The sequence below is a fragment of the Carlito syrichta genome, unplaced genomic scaffold, assembly GCF_000164805.1.
Source record: "Carlito syrichta isolate Samal-C Ts95f unplaced genomic scaffold, Tarsius_syrichta-2.0.1 Scaffold100632, whole genome shotgun sequence".
Taxonomy (NCBI): domain Eukaryota; kingdom Metazoa; phylum Chordata; class Mammalia; order Primates; family Tarsiidae; genus Carlito; species Carlito syrichta.
Window position 1 is genome coordinate 599,737 of NW_007044728.1, and position 26,072 is coordinate 625,808.

Below are 26,072 nucleotides of genomic sequence, written 5' to 3' on the forward strand. Positions count from 1 at the left end.
GGAGCCCATCCTGTCCTGTCAAGGTAAAGCTCCCACGTCCTTGCCTGGCCCACCACTGCTGCACATGCCTTATCTCTCTTCTCTGCTTCCGGCCCTGCTTCTTACCCATCCCTGTTGTGTGAATTGGCAGACACGGTCTTACTTTCCACACTCTAAGGACATGTGTAATGATTGGGGCTCATTCTGGCTTGACTTCTGTTGCTTTCATCTCTCTTCACGGCTGATCCTCGTGGCCCAGGAGTGAGTCTCTCTGACCCAGAGATCCCGTCCCCTCCCCTCCACTGCCCAGAAATCACACTTGCCTCTTTTCTCAGTCTCTGGTGTGGCTGCGTGGGGAGGCCCTATTCTCTTAGGCGATACAGTGCAATTAGACAAAATGCATATTATGAGAACATTACTTTAAGTTCAAGTCTGTTAAAACAAGTAAGTCACGTACGGGGGTTGCTGGGTGCGGAGTCAGAGGAATTGCCGACAACCCCTCGTTATTCCAAAGAGAGTCCCATAAGCTCTGCTAGGCCTCCAGTATCCCTCCCTCCCTCAGTGCCTCAGCCCCCGTCAGGACAGCCCCCCATCCAGAAGCCAGTGCTCCTGCCCAAGCATACGCCATGACCCACAACACTCTCCAGAACCTTCTTCCACCCTGCAGCGAGCAGCTTTGGCACTGTCTCTGCTTGTCAGATGCGTTTTCCAGCCCTGAATCAGCAGCACATTAAATGGGCAGGCAAGGGATCAGATTCCCAGGCGAGTGCAAGTCCTCATGCTGCAAAGATGCTCCGAGTAAAGGCCCCGCCTGCTGCGAGTTCACCCTACCCACCTCCCTCTCTCTACCACGCCCATGGAGATGGCGCCAGTGGGGACTCACCCCACTCACTCAAGCTTAAGGGAGCCAGGATTTGGGGTCCACCCCACAGTGCAGTTCTTTAGTCTGCACTGGTCTGTCCCAGCCTAACTGGGGCCCTGGCCTCTGTTTATGCTGCAGTTTTTACGGGCGTGGGTTGCCCAGGCTGGTCTCGAACTCCTGGCCTCAAGCGATCCTCCCGCTTTGGCCTCTCAAAGTGCTGGGGTTGTAGGCATAAGCTACCTCGGATCCAGAAAAGGCACCTCTTTGAAGGAGTGAACAAGTGCTTTCAGCCCAGTGTCTCGGGTTCCAGGGACCCACTGGCAGTTAGGCTGCCAGGCACTGGAGAGGCCCTGATGGTACAACGTATGCGGCGGATCTTCTGTGCTCCCAGGGCACACTCACCAGAGTCACGGACACATTCCAGGGCTGAGGAAACCATGTGACACAGGAGGGTGCTGCCCAGATGCAGGGCCCAGGACTGGCCGGGCACCACCAAGGATAGGGACACGGGGAGATATGTTCTCTGTTGTCCCTCTGCTATCATGGGACCACCTCAGTCTGAGAGGAGGCAGAGGCCTTAGTGCTGGTGCTACCTTGGCTGACGTCACCAGCAGAGTGGCTTCCCTGCATGGATGCTGGGGCCAAAGCATATAAGCTGTTCAGGTGGCAGCACTGGGTAGCAGCTGGACATGGGGCCACCGGTTCCTGACCATGCCTTGGGCTGCAGAGTAGACGAGAACAGAGGAATTCTGAACCACATCCATATGCAACCCAGAACGTTCTCCCAGTTCCTCCTAATAGTCATAGCATGCCCTCAGAAATATGCCCAGGCCACTGCAAGATCTCAGGTGTGGCTCCCAGGGGAAGGGGAGACAAGGGAGGTACTGTCACAGAGTCCCTGGAATGAGAAGGCCACCAGGCCACCGGGAAGCTCACACTGCAGGCCTCAGGCTCCACATCGGCACAAGTCCTCCTCAAAGCTTGGAGCCTGAGTCAGGAGACAGGACGCACCTGCAGGGCCTTGCTCCCTGCTGAGCTGACAGGAGGCTATGAAGCCCAGAAGGCTTTGTCCCCAGGCCCTGAAACTCAGGGCTTGGCCCACTCATCTGGGCACACCAGGACAAGTACAGAGCATGTGGGTGGCTCAGGGCACCTGCACCCAGAGCACCCAACAACAAAAGGACCCCTGGAAGCTTGCAGAATGGCAACATGAGAAAGCTCAGTATTCGTGGGGCCACTGCAGTGGCAGCGAAAGTCAATAGCATCAGCTCTGCTGCTTCTACGGAAAACCCACTGAAGAGGCTGAGAGGCCTCGACTAAAGAGGCAGGGAGGCAGAGCACAGATGGCCAGGGCTTTGGGCCATGAGCTTGTCACCATGGAAGCTATACACCAAAAGGGTGGCCCCTGTCAAGATGCCTCACATACAGAGAGAGGAACCCCTTAAAGTGTCAACATGCATGAAGAACGATGGAGTCATCACTTTCCATGGGGAAATGGTGCTGTACTCTGTTACTAACGCTCTTCAGCCTGGCCCAGGGTGCTTACTCACAGACGAGCCTCATGTGCACGTTCCCCTGTGTGCACCTAACTGTGTGGGGACACTCTGTGCACTGGGCCCAAGTCACAGTCAAGAGCCTCCCTGGTCTGCAGCCTCCATCCATGGCCCTGACAAGGCCACCATTGTGTTTAAACGCCTCTACAAGGCGGCGCTGAGTGAAGTGTCCATCACTGTTAGCAAAGCTTCTGCCCCAGTGGCTCCTATGAGGCCTTGACCCATAGCGGCTGGGCCAAGGCTGCCTTGAGCCAGGGTCCATCCTCAGCCAGTCCTCCTGAGATTGGGCTGCCCCGTGTTCAACGGCAGACAGTGACCCGGGCATCCTCAGCCCCCAGGCAAGCTTCACAGGAGCCCGTGGCTGAGGGCCCAGCAAGAGCCCCGTGGAGAGGTGCCTGGAGCAGAGCCAGCAACCAGTGCCCACATGGCTGCCACTGCCCAACATGGGTGCCGCACAGTGTCCCCACACCCGGCACCTGTGTGACAGTGCCGGCGGCCAACCCATACACCTCTCCTCTGAGCACGATGCGGCCAGGTGGGTGCAGTGCATGGCTGCGGCACTTACCGTCGTCCAGGTACAACTGGTCCAACTCTTCAGGCTCCCGCTTGACGGTTACAGGAATGGGGGCCAAGCCAGGGCCACCGTCCGCACGCACCTCGGGCGGCGACCGTGGCTGGGCGGCTGCAGACTCGTCCCTGGGGACCTTCGGCAGCGGGGGCTGCTGGCGGCCCGTGGCAGGTGGGCACGCGGCGCTGCAGAGCTGCAAGCAGGGTGGCTCCTGGGTGGCGGGTAGGCACGGAGAAGAGGGGCTGCTGGGGCGGAGTACGTGCCGGAGCCCAGGGACGTGGCTGCCCGGAGGCTGACTCACCTGCGGCTGCAGCACGGTGGGGGGCGGCTGCCCGGGTGAGCCGGGGTGCACGGCTACGGGCCGTGGCCCATCCTGGATGGCGGGGACCTCTCCGGCTGGCTGTGGGAGCCCCAGGGGGCAGTGGCCTGGGCTGGCCATGGCCTTGGTGTAGGTGGCAGAGGACAGGTCATGGAGCTTGGGGCCCGCTCCAGGGGGTCCCGGCATCAGCGAGCCTCTCTGCGGACAGGCTGGGAAACCTGCCACGAGGCAGGAGCCAGGCTCGGGTGGCACGGCCAGCTGCGGGCTGTAGTAAGGTCTCGGGAGGGGACCCAGTCCCTGGCTCATTGGTCCGCAGGTCGGAGCGGGCTCGTAGTCATCCGTGGGCTCTGTTTTTATAATTGGAACTGCAAGAAGGAAAAAAACGTTACATAAACACCGGCTGCAGATGGGCGCACTCGGGCGGGCTGTGGCTAGGATACCCTCCACAAAACAAACAGCGTCTTGACTGAGTCCCTCTGTCCTCTGCCTGGTCCTCCCACCCATTAAAAAGAGGGGTGAGTCATGGGCTCGGGACGCCACAGCTGGTTCTCATAGTGGCGCGGGCTGTTTTCTTTGGAATCCCCCACAGCACTAACGTGCCATAAAAGCCCATTTGCAAACTGCACGGGAAGCTCTGGACCCAGGGGCCTGTGGATTTGTAGCAATCAAAGTGAGAATTTTAACTTGGATGTTCTACCGCACTTCTGCTACCGACACGCAGCTCGATCAACGTCTGCACATTTGATAAACTCGGACATACAACAGGATGGCCTCTGGGAGTCAAAGTCTAACCTGAAGACAAATGGCTACCCACCACAGGAGGGGCTGTTCATCACCAAGACTGAAATTATACACTCCACACAGGGGTGAGCACGTGCCCTCGGGCCTGACCTGCCTCCCTCCTGGAGGGATGGTTGGAAGGAGGCCACCGGAGGACCAGGCCGCTGGGCTGAGGCAAGGCTCCTCACTGTTTCTAGACCCTTCTCCAGCCCACCCCGCCTGACAAGGCTGAGTCTTCCAGAAGAGCCTGAGGGGAAGCTGTCTCCCAGGACAGACGCCCGATTCTCGAGGTCGGGTGCCACGTCCCTGAGGTCCCTTTGCAGGCTTGGGCCAGGGTGATGCCACTGTCAGGGACCAGCATTGCAGACCACTGCCTACCTGCTCTTGTTCTTGCAGCACTTACACTGTGTAGAGGAGACACCCTGATGGGTATGTGATTCTGACAGCGGCTCACCACAGCACACTCAGAGGTGTAACATGTGCAGGGCTGCCTGGTGCAAATGCAATGTGGACAGTGGTCAATCGTTAGCCTTTCCTCCCATGTCTGTGCCTCCTCACGCGCTGCACACGGTGGGTTTTGGCAGTGGGGCAAGCCACAGAGAGGAAGTTCCCCTCCATGGCCTCGTGGGCCTCTGTGCAGCCCCAAACCCGCACACGGGCTCCAAGTGCAAACACGCCCAGAGCAGGACCCCTCCTTAAACAAATAAAAGTGTCTCCACAGCTTGAGAGCAATGCTTAGCCCAGGCCCAAGCCCGCCAGCACGCGCATCTGGTCCCCATTACGCTGCAGTGCCTATGCGGCCATGGCAGCCAGGAGCAAGGAGTACGGAATTTTCCTGAAGCTCAGCTATGTGGGAGCACCTGCACTAAGCGCGGCCTCCTCGGGCAGCCATGTGCCCCAGCATGGACGCCAGTGCCTCTGCTGGTGCTGTGAGCCGGGAAGAGGCCTGCAGGCTGCCAAGCATCTCATGTCCACACCACAGGTGTCCACAGACTACCCCATCCAGGGTGTTTTCCCATCGGGTGACCCGCAGAGTTGCCAGTCCACAGACAGTAACTGGAGTGCTCAGCGGCTGGGGGTTCCCCACAGACTCGTCTGTTCTGTGGTTTCTGATGCTGGTTTCTCCATCCCTGTTTCCATTCATTCATTCAAATCTGCAAAATGCCCACCTTGTGCATTGGGTGGGTTGGTGCAGGCTTTCAAGTGACAAGACTACAGGGAGGCGCTGGCACCCAGATGGCAGGAAGATAGTAATGGGGCAGTAGTGACTGTGAACCTTCCGAGGAAGGATCTGCCTTCCACTGCTGGCAAGTCCTTCAGCTTGGAGCTCACAAATGTGATGCATAGAGCCCACAATGTGCTTGGCAGGGAGTGTGTGGCCCCTCCTGGGTTCTGTTGTCTACCGGGAGTTCAAACGTCCTGGCCTTCTCAGGGAGAGTCCAGTTACTGCTCACAGTCAGGGACACAGGAACACAGGGGTGGTGCAGGACAAGGGCAGTCTCTAGGTGGTGCCCATGAGCGCTGGGTTTGGTGACTCCCAGGATGCTGCCATTCCTCCTCCTTTCCCGAGAGTACCACCATGAGGCACCAGGGGATGCTGGGTTAGGCTGGAATCACATTCCAGGGTCACTGCCATGCTCAGGGACACCTGTGTGACTCGCCATTACATCGGTGGGGCCTGGCAGGCCGTCTGGAGTCAACATTTGTGCTTTGGGAGGAACCAAGGGTTGGGTGCGTCAGTGCTCAGCTGGGGAGGGCTAGGTGTGTCTGGAAGAGAGCCTGCACCATACTGCCACTGGGCTGAGTATGGGCCTGGTTCCTCGGTACGTGGCTACCCTCAGAGAGGCTCTTGATGGTCTGTGTACTCAGGACCTGGAGGAGCCTGTCTTTCTCAGGCTTCCCAGATACTCCTGGACCCAGCATCAGTACCTAGAGGCAGCCTTCTGCAAGACTCCACCTGGGCTGGCCTCTTTCGGCATCTCCTGCAGGTAGCTGGACCATCACCAGCCATCTACTCTGGGCTGCAGAATCAAGACAGACAGTGATGAGGCAGCTTCCCACGTGGCTTCAGGACTACCTGCAGGGGGGACGGAGTAGCATCCCGTATTCACCATAAGACAGGGCTTGTCTGCTTACTTCACACTACAGGCTCTGACAGCTGAGCTTCTCTCTGATGGCTGTGCTGCCTCTTGATAGCTGTGCTTCTCTTTGAAGGTTGAGCTTCTCTTTGATGGTTGAGTTTCTCCTTGACAGCAAGGCTCCTCCCTGATGGTCAAGCTTTTCTCTGAGGTCTCGGAGGCAGTGCTCACAGGCAGGGGACAAGGTTGTTCATTCAGGGGACAAGGTTGGCTTTGAGCTGTGGCCCCACCTGGACAATCCATGGGGAGACAGGGCTTCAGCCATGTCCAGCCTGCTGCAAACTCAGAAGTGGCAGGTCTAGGATGGAATCAGTCCCCTAGGGCAGCCCAGGAGGCAGTGCTTGACTGCTGCTCTTCATGAATCAGGCCCCAACCCTTGAGAGGCACTGCCATTGCCGGACGCAGTCCAGACAGTGGAGTAACCCCAGCAGGCACCTGAGTTTCCCCAGCTCTGGAGAGGAGGGTGCGAGACGCTTGTGTCTGTAGCAGCAAAGGTTAAGCTCTAAATGAGAGTGGTAATTTTCAGAGTTTATGATCTTAAACAAAAGCATATGACTGGAAGCTTCAATTAAGACCCTGCTGGGATGCTCTCTCTACTGCCTGGGGCGTTCAGCCAGGCCCCAAACAAGGCCAGGTGCCAGGGCTGGCGCGTCTGCCCTGTGAAGGGTCCCCTGAGCTCTCTAAAAACTCCTGCTGATGGCTCTGGTGGCACTGAAGGCACAGCCTGGGTATAGCTGCCCAGGAGACACCAGTGGCCGTAACTCACTGGTCACCAGGGCAGGCACGGCAGGGGGCAGGCCAGGGCGAGAGTCCAGAGGTTGTCAGGCAGGGTGGAGCCAGGCGTGACCTGTTTAAAACTGCCAGGACACCAATGCTAACTCCCGTGGTCTCTGGGCCCCTTGGATTCTTCTGGGACAGTCCCTGTGAAGGCTTGCGGCAGCACAGGGTTGCAAGACACCAGGACTCGCTTTCTACACGTCTTCCAGGAGCTCTTGTGGCCTGTGGTAGCCTCAGGACCCACCTACATCGCCCTGAGGGAGCCTGGGCCCAGGACAGAGGTGGTCCATGGGCCCCCAAGCAGGCGAACAGGCCTTGTGGATGCTCTGTCCACCACACGGCCCGCATTAGCCCACAGAGGCAAGTGCAATGGGTTTTTCCTCACTTGGGGGTTATGCCTGTCATACCACTTCTCTCTCACTGAGCATTATCTGAGATGAACTGGGGGACAGCAGCCTGGAGCCCAGGGTCACTGGAGGTGCCTGCCAGTGATAGTATCTCATGACATCTCAAGAGTGAGTCTGAGTCCATCAGTTCCAGGGGACACCAGCTGGTCCTCCGTAGCGTTGCACTGGTGGGTGCAAAGGGAAGATGCTGTGTGTGGCCTCATCTGCCCAGAGAGGTGGCCCCAGTCAATCCACAGACACCATCTTCTGCACCTGCTGAGATGTCCCTCAGCTGGGTGTACAGTGCTCCCCCTCGACGGCTCTCAGCCCAGCCTCCAAGGTCTGGCACAAGGTCCAGAGTCTGTCTCCTGCCCAGAGACAGCCTTCTGCAGATGCCTAGCCCATCTCCCGTTCCTCACAACTAAGAGATGTGGCATCAGTCAGGTGGGGTTTCAGGACATTTTCCGCAGACCGAAGTCCCAGAGATCCTCGGCCTCCCTGAGACAGAGAACCTGGGAAAGGCAAAAGCTGACCTCTGAAATCTCGAGCCACCTGCCTGCCATTCTTGCAGCACCACAGAGGCATAAGGGTATGAACGTGGTACGACGGCATGTGTCTAACTGCATCTTTCATGTGGACTTAAGAGAAAACAGATGCCTGCTCTGTAAATCAGAGCCTAGTAATAAGACGCCTCCTGTTCCCATCAGTGAAGAGAGAATGCATGCCGCATGGATGCCAGGCCAGTCCCTGCCTGTCCCATGTCGCTGCTGGAGAGAGGCACCACTGCGTACAAGCCCACAGCCCAGAGAGCTCTTTCCAGTTGATGCCTGATATGACCCAACGTTGGGCTGCCTCTGCTGCCCTGGGCCATGAGGACTGGGATGGGAGGTATGGAAAGACCCTGACACAATCTAATTCATGTGCACCCTGAGCAACTGTGTCCAGAACACCACACTACCTGAGCAATGCAGGTGACAGCATCGTGGCAACTATGTTGTTCGTGCTCAGCACAGCAGTGGCCACTGGTGAAGATGGCACAAGGTAGATTCCACTGTGCAGATCTGACCACTAACCTACCTCCTTGTATCCTAAAGCATCATGCTTTGTGTCCTCTTTCTAAGAGTATGGAGGCCTGTTCAGTGTCTGGCCTTGCTCTGACACCTGTTCTTCTCCCTGACGGGGGCTGGGCTTCTCCCTGACAGCTGAGCTTCTCTCTGATGGCTGTGCTTCTTCTTGATGGCTATGCTTCTTCTTGAAGGCTGAGTTTCTCTTTGATGGCTGAATTTCTCCTTGACAGCCAGGCTTCTCCTCGATAGCCATGCCTCTCCCTGACAGCTGAGCTTCTCTCTGAAGGTCAAGCTTCTCTCTGATAGCTGGGCTTCTCCCTGATGTCCATGCTTATCCCTGACAGCTGAGCTTCTCTCTGAAGGCCAGGTTCCTCCCTGATGGCTGAGCTTCTCTCTGATGGCTGTGCTGCTTCTTGATAGCTGTGCTTCTCTTTGAAGGCTGAGCTTCTCTTTGATGGTTGAGTTTCTCCTTGACAGCAAGGGTCCTCCCTGATGGCCAAGCTTTTCTCAGATGGCTGAGCTCCTCTCTGGTGGCCGTACTTCTCCCTGACAGCTGAGCTTCACCCTGAAGGTCAAGGTTCTCTCTGATGGCTGTGCCTTCTCTGAAAGCCGATCTTCTCCTGGATAGCTGTGGTAGCATCTCTACTCAGAATGAGAACACTTGGAGTGAGTCCTGGGGAGGGTTCCCACTCCAGGCCGGGACACAGCATTTCCAGGTTTTTCCAGGCTAAGAGCAGGCAACAGTTTTGGCAACAGATGCAGGGCAATGAGATGGGTGATCCTCTCCCCTGGGGCCTCCCCCGAAGCCCCTTCTTGTCCACACTGAGCACATGGGCCAAAAAGCATTCCAGAACACTTCTGGCTTCTCTTGACAAAACCCTACACCTGGCAAATGGGCTTCCATTCCTATACAGCAATTGCAGGCAGGACATGAGTGGGTGAGACATGAGCAGGCCCCCTTACTGGATTCCTGTGCTGATATCACTACCCTGTCTCTGCAGCCCTGAGTGGGGCGGGGTCGCCTTCTGGAGCCCTCTCACCCAGGGCAGCCTGCGAGGGGCTTGTTGAGGCTCCTGACAGCCTGGCCAGATTCTTCTCAGATGACTCCCAGGAGCAGTGAGGTCCTCCCAGCTCATGACCACCATGCCATGGCATCTCATGCAAGCATGGCTCTTGTTCCTGCTAGAGCTCGATGTCATGAAGGGGCCTCTGACAGGCAGCCCAAACTGAGTGTAGCTTCTGAGACCACCTAGGACATGACTCCTAATGTGGATCCCCTCGCACCAGCAGGCCCAGAGCCCCTCTCCCCAGGGCGACCATTGGGTAGGCACTGCCCCCCACGTCATGCTTGGACAGTCTTTGCTCCACTCAATGAAGCAAGCTGGGCCCAGGGGCAGAACTGTATCTTGACTCCCAGCTTGGCATGAACCCAGGACTATGATGGGAAGGACGGCACCAGGGCCAGCCCCCGCAGGTGTCCAATGCGGCAGCATGTGATGTCTTGATTGTGCAGGGCACACAGGCCATTAGGGAAAGACCTAGGTTCTCATCTCTCCTGAGACTACCCTCCCAAGGCCTGGGCCTCACAGTGGGGCTTTCCTGCTGTAGCAGGAAATGATGCCATCTCTGGACTCCTTCCATGGCCCCATGTGGGCTGACACCATGCACAGAACCAGCACCAGATACAGGAGGACCCCGTGGTCCCAGGTAGCCCAATGCAGGGCTGTGCCCTTAGGTTCCACTGCAGGGCAGCGTGGCCAGTCCCCTCACTGGGGCTTGCTGAGCCCCATGGAGACAGCCCTATCACTTGTGAAGGAGAAGTCTAGGGACTGGTACCATTGAGGCTAACAGCTCCTGAGTCCAGTCATCTTATCTGAAAGCCAGTGTCACTAGACACAAACATGGGGACTGAGCCATCCTGCTGCACCCAGAGCAGCATCTGACCTACACTGTCCTGGGCCCAGGATCTGACAGTGAAGAACAGAGGGCAAAACGGGCATAGGACAACATGCAGCTCATGGCACACACGCAAGAAGCCATGGCCTTCCTGTCAGCGTTCTCTTCAACCCCCTTTCCGAGCATAGAGCCACTGAGTGTTTCTCCTGCAGCCTGAGGAGGTGCCATACGGTGTCTGCATAGGTCAGATGGAGAGCTACCCATTTGTGGCCCCCTGGCATTAGCCTACCTGAGCTGAATCCTACCCAGACATCCCTAGCTGTGTGACCATGAGGAATTCTCAATTCCCAGGAGCCTGAAATTTCCCCAGCTAAGATGCAGGTATCAAGATCTATCTGAAGACCATGAGGGGTGGGACCTGACACACGTTCTGAACAGCTGGTATGGCCTGTGCATCTGCAGGGTCTCTGCATGGTCAGTGGATGGGCTGGCTCCATGATCTGGGCTGCAGACAAGTGGCAGAGGGCCTGGAGCATGCCCACATGTTGGCTTCAGACATGCCAGGGACACGGCTAGGCATAGAACTGTATCCCCCCCAGACTCAAGTTGGAGCCCTAATCTCCCATGTGACTGATCTGGAGATGGGGCTTCTAGGAGGTAACAGGTAAAACTGTAAGGTCATGGGTGGGGCCCTGACCCTGTGGGCTGGTGTCCTTATAAGAGAGGAAGAATCACTCTCTCGGCTATGCAAGACATGAGAAGCTGGCAGAAGGGTTTGCAGAACTCGCCCATGCCCCTACCCGACCCCTGCCTCTGGAACAGGAGAAATAAACATCTGTCACTCACAAGCCGCCGAGTCCATGGGGCTCTGCTATGGGCCTGAGCAGACAGACGCTTCTCGTCTGCACTGACATCTGGTCCCCAGGTGGCCCTGGGCCCACGTAAGGTAACGCGTCAAGCGCCAGGATGGTGCAGGTGCCGTGCTTCAGCACAGATTATCCCTCTGTGATTTCCCCTCCCGCGCCGTTTTAAGTGAGTTCGAGTGTTTCAGCTTGAATTACTTTACCAGGTATGCACCACCACCCCAAACAAAAGAGGCTCTGTTCAAGTCTGAGCCCCTAGAAACAAAGATTTGACTGTCTCCCGCCTGCCGCGTGGCTTGAACGCCCGAGTTCTGCCACCAACACGGCCAGGAATGACAGCTGCAAGGCACGGTTTTCCCAAATAATCAAAAGGAAGGGCAGCGATGGGCCATCTGGGAGCCTGTCTCAGGGCGAGGACAAAGTGCTTCCCCATGTGCAGGGCCAAAGGTAACCACGGGCCATGGAGGGTGACCTGCATCCACCACAGGCCACCTCACTTGGGACAGTGTGGGTGTGATCCCGAACCTCGTCAGCCCTTCCTTTGGGAAGATGCTCCTGTCTTCCCATGCGGTTCCATTGGCATCCCAGCTGGATGACACTCCAAGCTTCTGGGAAGGCATGGTCGTCTGGACTCACAAGGATGTGCACATTTCAGCTATAGTCATCACAGATGATAGGCTGAAACCTCAGCTCCACAGGTGATGGCGATGACGGCTGACCCGCTGACCCCAGTGACGTGTCCGGGACCCACCTCAGTGTTGTCCTGCATGGTCTCGCCTTGATCCCCTGGGTGGGGACTGATGTGGCCCATGTACAAAGCATGAAAGCTTAAGGTTAGTCATGTGACGGAGGGACAAGTCAGAATCTACCCGTTGAGAGGGCCAAGTGCACTAGTTCCATCATCTGTGGGTGCCAGCGTGGCCGCAGGTATGGATGGGCCTGCTGTCCTCCAGGGCATAGCCACTGGGATCCAAGTGTTGCCCAATTAGGCTGATGGCAGAGGACAGTCAACATAGACTGCACATGCCAAAAAACACACCGATCGGGTTTCACCCAATCATTGCCAAGCTGCGCCTGCAGAGAGCATGATTCATCCTCTGGTGGCCGGGCTCCAGGGCTCACGACGCCAGTTGGAGGCACAAGAGCCATGCTGTGGGAATGGCAGCCTTGGGTACATGGGGGGGTGGCTCCTCTGTCAAGGGCTCACAAGGGTTTTCTGTAGAGGCCCCGTGGATGGCGGGTCCCCAAGGCTCACAGGACACGTCTACCAGCTCAGACGTGTCCCTGTGCCATGCAGTCCTATGCCCAGGCCTCCTGGCGCCTAGTCTCACCACTGACTCACACTTCCTTTGTTGTTGGTGGCTCGTGGCCCTTAGATTTCCAAACAAAACTACCTTCTGCCCCCTCATCCCCTCCACAGCTATCCATCTCACTTTCCACCCCCATCCCTGTCTATGGGCACGGAACTCCTAGTCCCTTCCAAAGCCGCCCATCCCATCTGTAGGCGTGGGACCCCCGGTGCCATCTGCGGCCACCTGTCCTATCTGTGGGCTTAGGACCCCCAGCCCCTTCCATGGCTGCCTGTCCTGTCTGTTGGCATGGGACTTCCAGCCCCTCTGTGACTGCCCGTTCCATCTTCTACAGGCATGGATCCCCCAGGCTCAGGGCTTCCTCAACAGGCCCTGAACACCATGGTCTTTTGTTCACACCTGCCTGGATCCCGGCATCCGTTCCTTAATCTGTTCCTCCCTCATCTCCAATTTCTGCAGCAAAATCTTCCCCATCCAAGCCTGTCTTTTGTTTTAGAACACAGGGTCCTAGGCCACAGGCAGTGTGAGAGGCAGTGAAGACATCTGCATGTCTCATACCAGGCCAGCATTTTAGGGCAAGTATGTCTCCAGTTCTCCTTTAATTGGAGCCCTGCTTCTAACAGCTGGGAGGTCTCCTGGGAGCAACTGCTCCTACCAGAACATTCAACAGTCCCTGTATACTCAGAGGGGCCACATCCCCAGTGTGTGAAAGTTCACCACTGTGCTTCTGTGGCATCAGGTTTAACATTCAGAGAGAGCGGTCAGAACACAACCCCCTGACTTCTGGCTGGAAGAGCAAGTGCAGTGAAAGGATTTGAATGGAAGCACCTCGCTGGTGGCTGTGAAGCTTCTGGACAGGACAGTGGGCAGCACGAGCTGCTGCAGGTGAGACTGGTGCACTTGACCACACCACACTTGGCAGCTGTGGTTCCCGGAGCTCACACCCCCTTTGGCCAGCAGGAATGTGATCACAAGCCATGGCATGGGCTGGCAGTGCCAGAATGATCTACTTTATTGGAAACCAGGTGGGACTCCTGAGCTAGGCAGGGGCCTGGGCTGACACTTGGGCGTGAGGGGGCCCTAGCCTGAGCCCCTCGAGCTGTGAAGGCACCTCCTTTGCCCGTATGAAGGGAGCACCAATACCCGCCTCGCACAGTGTGGCACGTGGAGCATGGAGGACCACGTGTGAACACCTGCGTGCACATCTGCCTTTTGGGTTCTCAGGGGATGGGTGTTTGCCCACGGTGGGGGACAGATACGAGAACCTCTGCTTGGGAACTCCTGCATGACCAGGCCCTGACACGTAAGGGTACCCAGGGACTAACCTATCCTGGGCCCCACAGACCCTCGGCCAAGGGCATGAGCCCCCAAGCCTCAGCCTCAGCCCCGTCAGCCCCCATGGTCCCACCGCAGCAACAGGCTGACTCGAAAGGCAGATGCGCTTCCTCCTGACGGCGGAGGTGATTCAGCACAGCAGGGACATCACACGGACACAGATGCGGTTCTGGTTTCCATTTGCTCATTTATTTATCGTGAGAACCACATGCTGACAGCCCCGTGCTTTGGGCACCAAGTCAACGAAGGGTCTGGCCTGCGGTAGCCTGGAGGCTCAGTTAGGGGGGCTCATGGGCTAGAGGTGCAGGGTCAGTTCTTAGCCCCTGGGGCCAGGCAGGGTTGGGCGGGGAGGAAAAGGAGCTCCCGGGATGGGTGGGGCCTGGCGGAGGTCTCAGGGGTCCAGGGGCGCTGGAGGCCCATGTCCAGGAGAGGAGAGGTGAGGGAGGCTGAAGGGAGGCTGCACCTGAGGCATGGGATGGCCCGTGCTGAAGAAGAGCCGTGCTGGCGGGTGTGGTCGGAGTGTGGAGCTGGGCATCAGGCAGAGGGCTGGATCCAGGCTGGAGGGCCACGATGGGCAGGAGGAGGGAGGGTGCTGGGCCCGAGCAAGGCGGGGGGACAGGGGGTGGTTGGGCGGCTGGCAGGGGGCAGGGGCCGCAGCAGCTCAGACCCGCCGATGTCATGATTGTGGTCACAGGTCGTGAAGCCTCAGCCGCCATGTGGAAAGGGTGCGCAGTCCACGCACAGCTGCTTCTGCCTGACATGGGGCGACCTGCGCCAAACCCAGCACTAGGCAAACTTGCGGCAGCTCGGCCGTGTGCCAGGTGAACAGAGAAGATTAATGCTGGCGCTGTTTCTACCCCTGCTTGGGAAAGCGATTTTTCTTTATAAGGCCTGGGTTTTCTTTAAAACATTCAATTTGTGGTCAACCATGCTTGAAGTTTAATTAGGACACAATCATTACACTTTCAAAATAGGACTAAATATTTTCTTTTGTAAGATATATTGTCCCTTCCTCCAGGAAGGGATACGATTCATGGAGTATGGGCAAGACAGATGACATTCATCCACAAAAGGCCACAGGACATGGGGAAGCGTCCCTACACCAGGTGTTGGGCCACTCCCATCCTTCCCACAGCTCTGCCCATGGACATTCTCATGCCATGGTAGATGCCATGACAACACCATGAGGCTCTGTTCATGGATGCTGTCATGCCACAACAATGCCATGAGGCGAGGCTCTGTCCACGGATGCTCTCATGCTACAGCAGCACCACAAGGCTCTACCCACAATGCTCTCTTGCCACGACAATGCCACAGCAATGTCCTCCCACTCAAGTCCTGAAAGGCATCCCCTGGATCTGCCTGATGAGACAGGGAGCCCTGGCAGTATCACACCAACGCAGATGTCCTAGGCCTTTCTCATGATCCAGTCTATTGAAAACGCCACTTACACATAGAGAAAACGGAAAACTTCAACAGCCTTGATTTGACTAAGGTAGCAATGCAGCTGCCTCTGCAATTAGTTTTCAGTATATAACTTCCCTCTTAAACTATATGAATCTCTTCAGCCTTTAGAGAAGAAGCAACAATATAAAAAAGGCTGCTGACATCGCTGAGCTTACCCAAAATACAATACAGTTCAGGACGACAGCTAATTCTGTCCTCTGAACGTACATCCTGCCGCCTGGGGGAGGCCTGCGCCCACACAGGAAGCCGGGGCGCCGGGAGACACCTTTCTTTTCTACTGGTCTAGGGAGTGGAAAAACAAACTTCACCTGATGGGTTTTTTTCTTTAAGAAAACACCCAAAACAGTTGAAAAGGTAAGCTGATTTTTGTGTGTGTTCGAAAAGGAGCCATCCTCAAGAAGGGGACATCAGGCTGAGCAAAAGGGATGCAGGCTCAAGCTGGTGGCTCAGGGATATTGTTCCCTGGAGAAACATCACATGAAATATCCTAACGGCCACACCAGGCATCGGCCTTCAGAAGTAAACGCCAGGGTTCGTTTCTAAAGACCCCTGCAAAGTCACTGTAACTACCTGCCCTTTTCACCTCAACCATCCACAGGATTGCAGTCCACACCAAGGCCACCCCGGCTCTTGTGAGCAGAAGAGCTGACCTCACTAAGGCTGCTGAATGACCAGCGATTAGCCAAACACGCACCACTCTCTCCCCACAGCAATCAAGGAAAAGACACCTAAAACCCCACTTTTCTTTCATTCTTGTGAGGGCACTGGGGAATCAGTCTTACTGGCGGGCCGTCACAGCTTAAGTGCATGCCCCAACACATGGCCCCACAGCGACGCCGTCTCCCTGTCCCCATGTCCTTTAGAGAAAGCACCCCACGCACTGGTGTTCGGGGCGTAAGGCCAGAAAGACAGCATTACCATTGGCAGGAAGGTACGTGAAGTGCTGGTACTGGCTCCTTTTTCTCTTCCCGTTGCAGACGTAGAAGCTGACTTGCACGGGGCTGGTTATCCTCTGATTGCGGAATGGCGGTATCTCCACCACCAAGGAGTTCTAGGAGGAAACAGCAGACAGGAGAGAGATGTCAGTTTCCCATAGGTGAGAATGCCAGGCCTGGAAGCAGTTCTTGCTGGCCAGCAGCGTGGCAGGCTTCCCATAACAGAAACCACCAGGCTGTCTAGAAGCAGCCACCAAGGCTCAGGCAGCGGCTCCATGCCTGACACCTGCACACACATGTGGGCCTGGTCCTGCCGTGCACTCCCAGAAAAAAAGCTGCCCTTGGCATCTAGAATCTCAGAGACATTCTCAGGGCAGTTGAGCCAACTCTTTTCCCACAATGACAAGATTTCGAAATCAAGACTGGGTATTTGGGCTGGGTGTGGTGGCTCATGCCTGTAATCCTAGCACTTCGGGAGGCTGAGGTAGGAGGACTGCTTGAGCCCAGGAGTTCGAGACCAGCCTGGCAACATAGTGAGAGCTTGTCTCTATAAAAAAATCAAAAAAATTAGCCAGGTATGGTGGTGGTGCTTGTAACCCCAAGCTACTCAAGAGGCTGAGGCAGGAGGATCACCTAAGTCCAGGAGGTTGAGATTGTAGTGAGCCAAGATCACACCACTGCACTCTAGCCTGGGCAACAGAGCAAGAACCTGTCTCTAAAAAAAAAAAAAAAAAAAAGACTGTATAGTCAACATCAAGACTGAAGTTTTACCAATTGTGGGAAGAGAGACCAGGAAAAGAGGAACATTGTGCATATGGGAGGTGACTGCCTGGTGCCAAGGCTGCCTGTAGCCACTGGTGGAGTAGTCTTCAGCTGCCCTCATACCAAAGGCTCAGGGACCTCTACCCCCAATGGGTGGATGGTACTCTGGGGCACAGTCCCTGCTCAGGTCATGGGAGGGGAAGGGCTTCCTAGGCACGCCGTCTCGGGGGCCAGGCTGTTTCTGTCACTTTTGACAACGGTCAGCATCCTCACTCAAACCCCAAATTCACTGCCACTGAGGAAGATGAAGACCCCGAGCCTGCAGACCCAGGCGGGAACATTTGGGAACACTGAGGCACAGAGAAGATGGAATGGGCTGTGGCAGCAGCTGTTCCTTTTCATGCTTTTAAAACAAAAACCGGCAGCATTGTTATATAAGTCACGCTCTTTCAAGCGCAGACACAAGAAACAGGCCACGCAGGTAAGACGGCCCTGCTCAGGGCAGTCGTGGGTTGGGTTTGGGACCCACGCACAGGCGAGCTCCCTGGGCCACACGGACACAGGGTCCCAAGTAAATCCTAAGGAACAGGACACAGGCAGCTCTCTGCGGAGGGGTCCACTTCATATCTGGGGGTAAAAGCTGGCTTCCACAAGGTTTCTTTAATTTATTTTTTAAAATCATATGATTTATTTTAACAAGCAGGGAAAGTATATATGAAAAATCCATTGTATGACTTCTTTTGTAAAGTAATTAATTGTAGCTTGCTACCCAATTTAATAGCAAAATTGATTGAATCACAATAACAATATCTCAGAGTGTTAAAAACAGAAAACTGAAGAGGATTTCAGACCCAGCTTCCTCCATTTAAAGATGATGTTTCAGAGGCACAGAAGCCACAGGCTGAGGTCCAGGCACCTGACTGGGGTGGGACCCCACCTGTGACCCATTCCAGGCACCATGCCCCGGGGACTATGCTTGCTCCAGGCAGCCTACTTCTATTGTTTTATTAACTTGATTTAATTCAGAAGAAGTCACAGGCACACAGGCATCTCCTGCCCTAACTCTTTTTCCTCTTGCCAAAAATACTCCAGGAAAGCTGGGTGTGGTGGCTCACACCTGTAATCCCAGAGTTTTGGGAGGCTAAGGCAGGAGAATCATTTGAGGCCAGGAGTTTGAGACCAGCCTGGGCAACACAGTGAGACCCCCCCCTTCACTACAAAAAGTTTTTTAAAAAAAGCTGGGTGTGGTGACACCAGGTGGGAGGATCACTTGAGCTCATAAGTTGGAGGCTGTAGCAAGCTATGCAAGCATTCCAATCTGGGTGACAGTGAGACCCTGCCTCAAAAATAAATAAATAAATAATAAAAATATAAAAATAAAATAAAAACATTCTGGGAGAGCAAGGGTCACGACGGGATAGTGGCTATGCTTGATCAAATGCATGGCCACAAGGGCTGCCTCACTGCAAAGCATTTCTGGGCTTCCCCTGCTAGGCCAACTTGGAGGTTTGGGCTGTCCTGAGTCCTGGTCTACTCACTCACACAGGGATAAGAGAAGAGATGCCTTCTCCGGCTGTTTCAGAGGGTTCAGTGACACAGAAGGAGATACCGCAGGTCTGGCTGTTGCTTGATGGTGTCCTCCACTGAGGCAAGGTCAGAGAAGTATGTGTGTGTGTGTGTGTATGTGTGTGTGTTTGGTTTTTTTGAGTCAGAGTCTCACTCTGTTGCCCCGGATAGAGTGCAATGGTATGATCTTGGCTACTGCAGCCTCAATCTGTTGGGCTCAGGTAATCCTCCTGCCTCAGCCTTCCAAGTAGCTGGAACCACAGGCAGGCATGGGTTCAGGACCCACACCCCAACCATGCACATGCCTGGCTAATTTTTTTGATTTATTGTAGAGACAAGGTCCCACCAAGTTTCCCAGGCTGGTCTTAAGTCCCTGGGCTCAGGTAATCCTCTTTCCTCTGCCTCTCAAAGTGCTGGGATTACAGGTGTGAGCCACTGTGTCCGGCAGCAGTGTGATCTTGACAGAAAACACTGAGAGAAGAGCTGTGAAGGGAATGACCTCCTGAGGCTGAGGGTGAACCAAAAGGAGCCATGAGGCCCTGACACAGCGGTCAGGTCAGGGCAAGGGGTGGAGGACAGCCCTGGCAGCAGGCACAACTCTGGAGTTGTTGTTTTGTCATTTTGATGTGATGGGAAGGTTGGTTTAGACGTGGGAACAGGCTGATCCACTTCAACTCTAAACAGGTTATATGACCAGAATGTGACCTCCATGGGGGCATGACTGTGTGAATACACCAAGGAGGGAGAAAAGGAAACGTAGCAAAAGACAGTGCCAGGGACTCTTGTTGACGGAGGAGAAGGGCGACAGCCACAAACAACAGCAGCACAGCCACAACTTGCCGTAGAAAGCCCACTGTCACACCAGGTTCACAGATCCACCCAACTACAGAAAATACGCAAACCAAACACACAGCACAATCCCACTCTGCACTTACAATGGCTGAGGCTCACGTCAAATGTGCATGCACACATGTGCATGTGTCTCTGTGTGACTGTCTACACACACACACACAATGGAAAACATGCGGCAGGAAGTAGGCTGAATGCTGATAGTGGTTCTATCTAAGAAGTGAGAGTATATTAGGTTTTATTTCCTTTTTTCACACTTTTTTATGTTTTCCAAATTTCCACGATGACTGTAAAGTTCCCTTATGATTAGAAAAGATAACCTATGAAAGTAAGTTTCACTTAAGAGATAAGAATGAAACAGCAAACTTCAAGTGTATAATTTTTCACAGGTACATGAAGTTTCTTTTAAAACATACAACGGTTAACCGCTAAGCTTCCTTTAAAATATGCCGTTGTTGAACGTAAAAAAGAAAATGTCAGAGAAGTAAATGTGTCACCTCGACTGGGACTATTTTCAACACAGAAAGGCTCCCAGGGCTAGGCGGGAAGGGGTCTAGGCAGTCCAGTTCTCAGGGACAGCATCCCACATCCCTCATGCACACCAGGTACACCTGGGAGAGAGCTAGGGAAAGGTAGGCGGGATGGGGCTGAGGCGAGGGGGCGTGGATGCGAGTGAGACCTGTATAGGTCAGCCCAAAGGAGTGAGAACCCACAGACCCACCCCAGCCGGGGGAAGGACTGACACACCCACGACTTCATGGCAATGACTTCCTCATGCCTTGTGCCGCCGAGCCTTAGCAGCTGCAGACACCCTGGCTACAGGGAGCCACAGACCCTCATGGACACGCAGGAATGATCTGCAAGGAAGAGAGGCTGGCTGGCCCAGTTGCTGGCACTGCCCGTGGCCAGTGTTCTTGGGATGCTTCTGATCTGCCCTAACCCGTGGACACTGACGCTAATGGGCCTCCTACCAAGACTTCTTCATCTGGACCTGCCTGCCCGAGGCCTCCAGCCTCCCTTGGGAGCTTCTCAGGTGAAGGCAAGAAAAGGCCAGGATCCGAAAGGAGCCCAAGGGTGAGCTGCATGCTGGGAGGCCTGGGCACGACCCAGGATGAGTCACCTTGTGAATACAGGCCCCCAGGCCAGGGTGAAATCTGTCCCACCTGACCATCACTGGAGAGGCTTCTGGAAAAGGACTGGCACTCAGAGAGGTTTCAGTAGCGAGGAGGAGGCTGCCTCTGGGGGTGGGGCAGAGCCTGTGGCCAACATGCACAAAAGGCAGGTGCCTGAGCTAAGTGGGAAGCTGGCACCTCCCTCCCTCCACAGGAGCCGTTCTCCCACCAAGACAAGAACCCTTGACAGCCTCACAGGCTGGCCACTTGCATGTCCCCATTCACCTGCCTCTGCTGTCCAGGATGGGAAGGAGGCCGGAGAGGAGAAATGATGCCCTCCACCCAGCGCTGCTTCGCCCGTACACGCTAGGTGCATGTTCCAGACTGCCCCATCCCTGTCTGTGGGAAGGAGCTGACACTTTGTCAGGGGTTGAGGACTGGGCTGTGGAGTGGGCAGGGCTGCGGTGTCTCTAAAGCCCTTGCTGGCCATGTGACATTTATGTTGACATCCCACCAGAGCAATAGTAACTTTGAACACCGGTGGTTTAAAAACATCTATCTCAAGGCAGAGACCGTCAGAGCAGATCAAAAACAGGACTCAAGTATAGGTCGTCTCCAAGAAACCACCTTAAATACAAACACGCAGATCAAAAGCAGGGATGAAGGAAGGAGCGCAGGGTGGCATGAGACAGCAGAGCATGGGACAGCCACGGAGATCAGATAAGATGGTCTCCACAGTCAGCCAACCTAAGAAAAAGGTACAAGCATGGGTGCCCCACGTGCGGTGACATCCAAGGAGCCACGACGGCAGAGCGGTGTTGGACACGCAACCTGGTGATGCAGTGGCAGCAGCCTAGCCATGAGCTGGCCACGACCCTGCTGTGCAAGCCCACCACTCATGTCTCCATGGAAGAAGCAACTGAGCTGTCACCAGGTACTCCCTCATATCTGTGTCATGAACAGGAGCCAGTGAGCAACGGGTGCTCCTAGGAGGATGGGGAGGGAGTCACTGTGGGGACGCTGGCAGAGGCCTGCACATGGTGTGAGCAGCATGTCCAGGCAGGCACCAGCCGCCCCTGTAGGAGACTGTGGATGTCACCAGCTCCTGAACCCTGCTACACGCTGGGCAACAGATACAGCAGGAGGGAAGCAAGGGGCATGGGAGTCCATGCCAGACGCCCTTCTTCAGGATGCCCCAAGGCCTGGCATATGACTCAGCACCGTGACAGCTCTTTGGCCTTTGAACAAGCACATCCTGCGTGAAGAGGCCTCCATCCTGCCCAGGGTCCTACCTTTCCTCCCTGCTTCAGCCTGGCACTCCATGTCATGCTACATCACTGCAGCACCTGCTACTGCAAGTACCTTGCAACTTCAGCCTGTCTGTTTTATAGACAGGGTCTTGCTCCGTCGCCCAGGCCGGAGTGCAGTGACACAATCAAGACTCCCCGCAGCCTCAACCTCCTGGGTTCAGGAGATCCTACTGTCTCAATCTCTCAAGTAGCCAGGACTACAGGTGTGTGCCACCACACGCAGCTAATTTTAAAAAATATTTTGTAAAGACAAGATCTCACTATGTTGCCCAGGCTGGTCTTGAACTCCCTGGGCTCAGGCAATCCTCCCTCCTCAGCTCCCAATAGCTGAGACAACAGCGTGAGCCACCACGCCTAGCCACAATTAAGTTTTATCCCTTATTTGTCCCGTTATTCCCTCTATTATTTTTATCAGTTGTTTCATTTCAACAAGCAGAAGCCCAGCCCCCCAAGACTCCTCGAGACTCCTCCTGCCGGGCGGAGGATACTCACTGGCTTGCACAGGTCTCGGTCGGTCTTTGCCTCCATCTCCCAGACGTGATGGCCATCTGTAAGAAAGGGCAAAGAAGGTTGATTACTTTGTGTGGCGGGACCCCCCGCACCCAGGATCCCCTACCGGGACACAGAACTCCGGAGCCAGGGGATCTCACTGCAGGGGACCCACCCCCGGCCACAGTCAAGGGCTGTGCTCAGGGACCCAGGGACAACATGCCCTGACCTGACACTGGATTTCAGGCCAAAGGTGAGCGGAGTGTGTGCCTAGGGAACCAAGGACACCCTGCCAGGGGCTGTTCCGGCCCAGGGCCGGGCAGGAAGGAGCAACACATCAGTGGTCATTCCTAGACATCCACACTGGACCAATGTGCACAGTATCACACCAGCCTCAATTCAGGTCACAGGAAGGTCCGCGTACCTCCCACCCTCCCAGGGAGGTGGCCACAAGGAAACACGCAGGGGGCCTAGCCGCCAAGTCCTGGCGCTGGGTCTAGTTCTGCCCCATGCCTCGTTCCTGTCTCAGCCTTGGGATGTGTGGATCACATTTGGGGTGGCCCCCAGTGAGGCACGGGTGCCATGTATATTGCACATTTTGGGAGGGAGTGGCCACCCAGGCCCCTGCAGAGGAACCATGGGGGAAGAAGGCCTTTCTCTGAAGCCTCCTGCACATCAGGACATAGAAATGCAAAACAAAAAGTATTTTTAACATCACCCGATGGCTGTTTGCATGTTTCAAAAAATAAAAAGGCTCCCAGAGGTGCAGAGAAAGGACGCATTGTTCCCTCACCCCACGCCTGGCAGAGGTGTGGCCTGGCCCAGTTGGGAGGTCTGGCCCAGCTGGGAGTCCTCTCAGATGGGACGGTCAGGGTGGTCATTCTGAATTAACAGAGGCCAGCCTCCTGCTGGTCTCTTGTCCTCTCTTTTATCTTCTGCATAATAAAGTCTGCTTCCAAAATGAAATGACTACAGGTATTTATACTTAGTCTTTACTTATGCTCTGTCTTCAAGGGAGAAAATGTCTGTTTCAAATCCTAAATTATTGATACATTAAGCAAAATCTCCTTTTTCTCTCTCACAGTGCTGGGCTGGGCAGTGGGTGGAGAGGGGAGGAGATGAAGGGAGGGGGAAGAAGTGTGAGTCACATGGAGGTGTGAGGGCCGCCAGGCCATGCCCTGGCCATGCCAGCCCCAGATTCAGGTCCTAGGTCCGAGTGCCAATTCCCCACCAGATGAACCCACTCAATGATAAAACCTGAACCGACCTGAGGGAGAGCACCCATTCTTCCTCCAGGAAAGCAATACCAGGAAACTGAAAACATTCAGCTTTCCTCAGAGGCAGCTCAGGAGCCCTGGAGGGGGCCACGTCTGGCCTCACATGCTACAATGGGCTCCTGCCTGGCCCCGTTCACTACTACTTCATTTATAAAAACCAGAACTGTTCTTTATTCAACCAAGTCCTTGTGTTCTTGGTCCCTTTTAAAAACAACTTTCAAAGATTTCTTATGACAAAGGCATCCTTGCCCCAGCCCCACCTGGAGCCTGGGGTCCAGTGTCCACACTGCAGCACAGTTGCTGTGGTCAGCCTGAGCCTGCTGGGAAGCCTCACTGAGACACTCTCTTGGGAGCACAGAAACCGTTGCTGTCAGGGAGGAAGGACAGGAGGGCGCTGAGGGGGTAAGGAAAACTGAGGCCCTCCAAGGGCCCGGGATGCCACTTTCCCAAACCCGAGGAGCAATAGCAAACACTATAGCCCGTTCCTTTTGTCATGTCCGTGAACAGTGGGGGCCTTAAGCCACCATGTGGGCCTCCCCCAGGAGGGAGGCCAAGAACAGGGGACACCTCACAGCGGCATGTTCTACAGCGTCAGGTCATTTTGTGAATATCAGAGGGAACACGGCACCAAGCAGCTGCTGGGCCTCCAGCTGTGGAGCTGTGCACAGAGCAGCCTCTTCCTCCTGTGCTGTGGGGAACTGCAGGGACCCTTCATGTTGATGTTCCCAGGGGAGCCACATCTGCATGGCACCGGCTACAAGAAGTGAAAGCAGACACACTCAGACTTTCCCGTCAAAAGTCTGGTTCCTTGGAATGTGTTTTCAAAGGCCCTGAGTCACTCCAGGGAAGGCAGGGGGACTGCCACTCAGGCACTGGGCCTGTCCCTCCCATGGTCTGTCATGTCATGGGTGCCTCACGGCCCAAGGTGGGTAGGCATCTGGTCACTCTATTCCTGTTCAGGAACCATAAAGTAACTCTTGTCTTCTAAAGACAAATGTGTCCATGGTCAGAAGTGTGCAAACAGCAATGCTGCAGGGACAGGATGAAGGATAGTGGCAGCTTAAAGGTGGCTCCAGCCACGTGCTCTGTGGGAATGACCATAGTAGTCCTGTTTCTAGGCGGCATGAGTGTGGCGGGTCCCACGGGAATGGCAGGCCTGCGGGGCCATGTCCTCTGTGAAGCGCCCACGCGCAGAGGCCAGGGCGCAGAGCTGCTCAGATGCGGCCCCCGCGCAGGGAGCAGGCAGCCTGAAAGGGCCTTTGTGTTCAGTCTTATCAGGGCCTCCCTGGAGTCTCGGGAGGAAGCCATGCCAAGTCCAGAAGTAAAAACATTCCGAATCATTAGGGAATTCCCTGCCGCATGAGTCATTGGAAAGGCTTCCCCACGCCCACTGAGGCTGCCGCCCAGACGCGCCTGCGGCCTGAGCAACCTTCATGCCGACCTGCCAAACGGCTGCACTGCCGTTTCCATGGGGAGCACAGGCCCAGCCTGGCCTGGCCTTCCAAGGAGAATTGGGGGGGGGCAAGGCAGTCCCTTGCCACGTCAGTGTCTGTGTCCACAGTGGCTCCTCAGGACAGAGGAGACCGTCCATCAGGTGCCTGGCCCACGTGAGTCCACGCATATTCTCCAGAGGGGCTGGATGGCCACAGGTCAAGGGCAGAGCTGAAACAATGACGTGCAGACCAGAAGGGGCTGCCCGAGCACTCTCATCTGCCTGGGCCTGCCAGTCTGGCTGCCCGGAGAGACTTCTCACTGGGTCACCGGGCAGGACATGCAGCCTCCGCCATGCCTCAGCCCATCCTTGGTCTGTGAACCTCAGAAGCATGACGTGACATTTTTGTAGACATGGTGACGTCCTGCAGCTGCCTGGACACTGAGGGGCATCGGGGTAGCAGACAGCCCATGGCCTCTAGCTACGGCATGGGGAGGTTTCGAGTTTCACTGTCCAGCAGGGTGCCAGAGAAGTGCTACATAGCTCAGGGTAGGATGCAGGGCGCTTGGAGGGTCCAGGAAACAACTCCCAGATGCAGATCCTGCAGCAGGCAGGTGCCCAGAGGGGCAGCAGGTCACCAAGCATCCTCACTGGTCAAGTCGCCAACGGGCACGTCCCGGCACACTGCAGTCTCTCCCACTTCCACCCAAGGCCACCCACACAGTGTGCCTCTTCCAGCCCTGTCCACCCAGCAGGACACCAGGGTGAAAAGAAACCACCTCAACCACTGTGGAAATTCCAACAGGTCCTCACACGAGTAAACATGGAGACACACATGCTCCAGTGCTCTACTCCCAGTCATACATCCAGGAGAGCCAACACATGTGGATGTGGGGACATGGCACAAGAGTACACAGAAGTTAGCCGGGCTCGGTGGCTCAGCCTGTAATCCCGCGCCTTTGGGAGGCTGAGGTGAGTGGACTGCCTGAGCCTGCGGTTCGAGACCCGCCTGGGCAACTTGGCAAGACCTCATCTCTACA

At 55.6% G+C, this 26,072-nt stretch overlaps 1 protein-coding gene across 1 annotated transcript in view; it reads right to left on the reverse strand.

The window, feature by feature from the left end:
* Positions 1 to 2,693: 2,693 nt before the first annotated feature.
* Positions 2,694 to 26,072, reverse strand: part of NFATC1 (nuclear factor of activated T-cells 1) — a 67,620-nt gene continuing 44,241 nt past the window's right edge. The window contains exons 7-9 of the mRNA XM_008064310.1: positions 22,327 to 22,382; positions 16,219 to 16,351; positions 2,694 to 3,646 (exon numbers count right to left, since the gene is read on the reverse strand). Of these exons, the coding sequence (XP_008062501.1) occupies positions 2,694 to 3,646; positions 16,219 to 16,351; positions 22,327 to 22,382 (1,142 nt within the window). The remainder of the gene's footprint in view (positions 3,647 to 16,218; positions 16,352 to 22,326; positions 22,383 to 26,072) is intronic.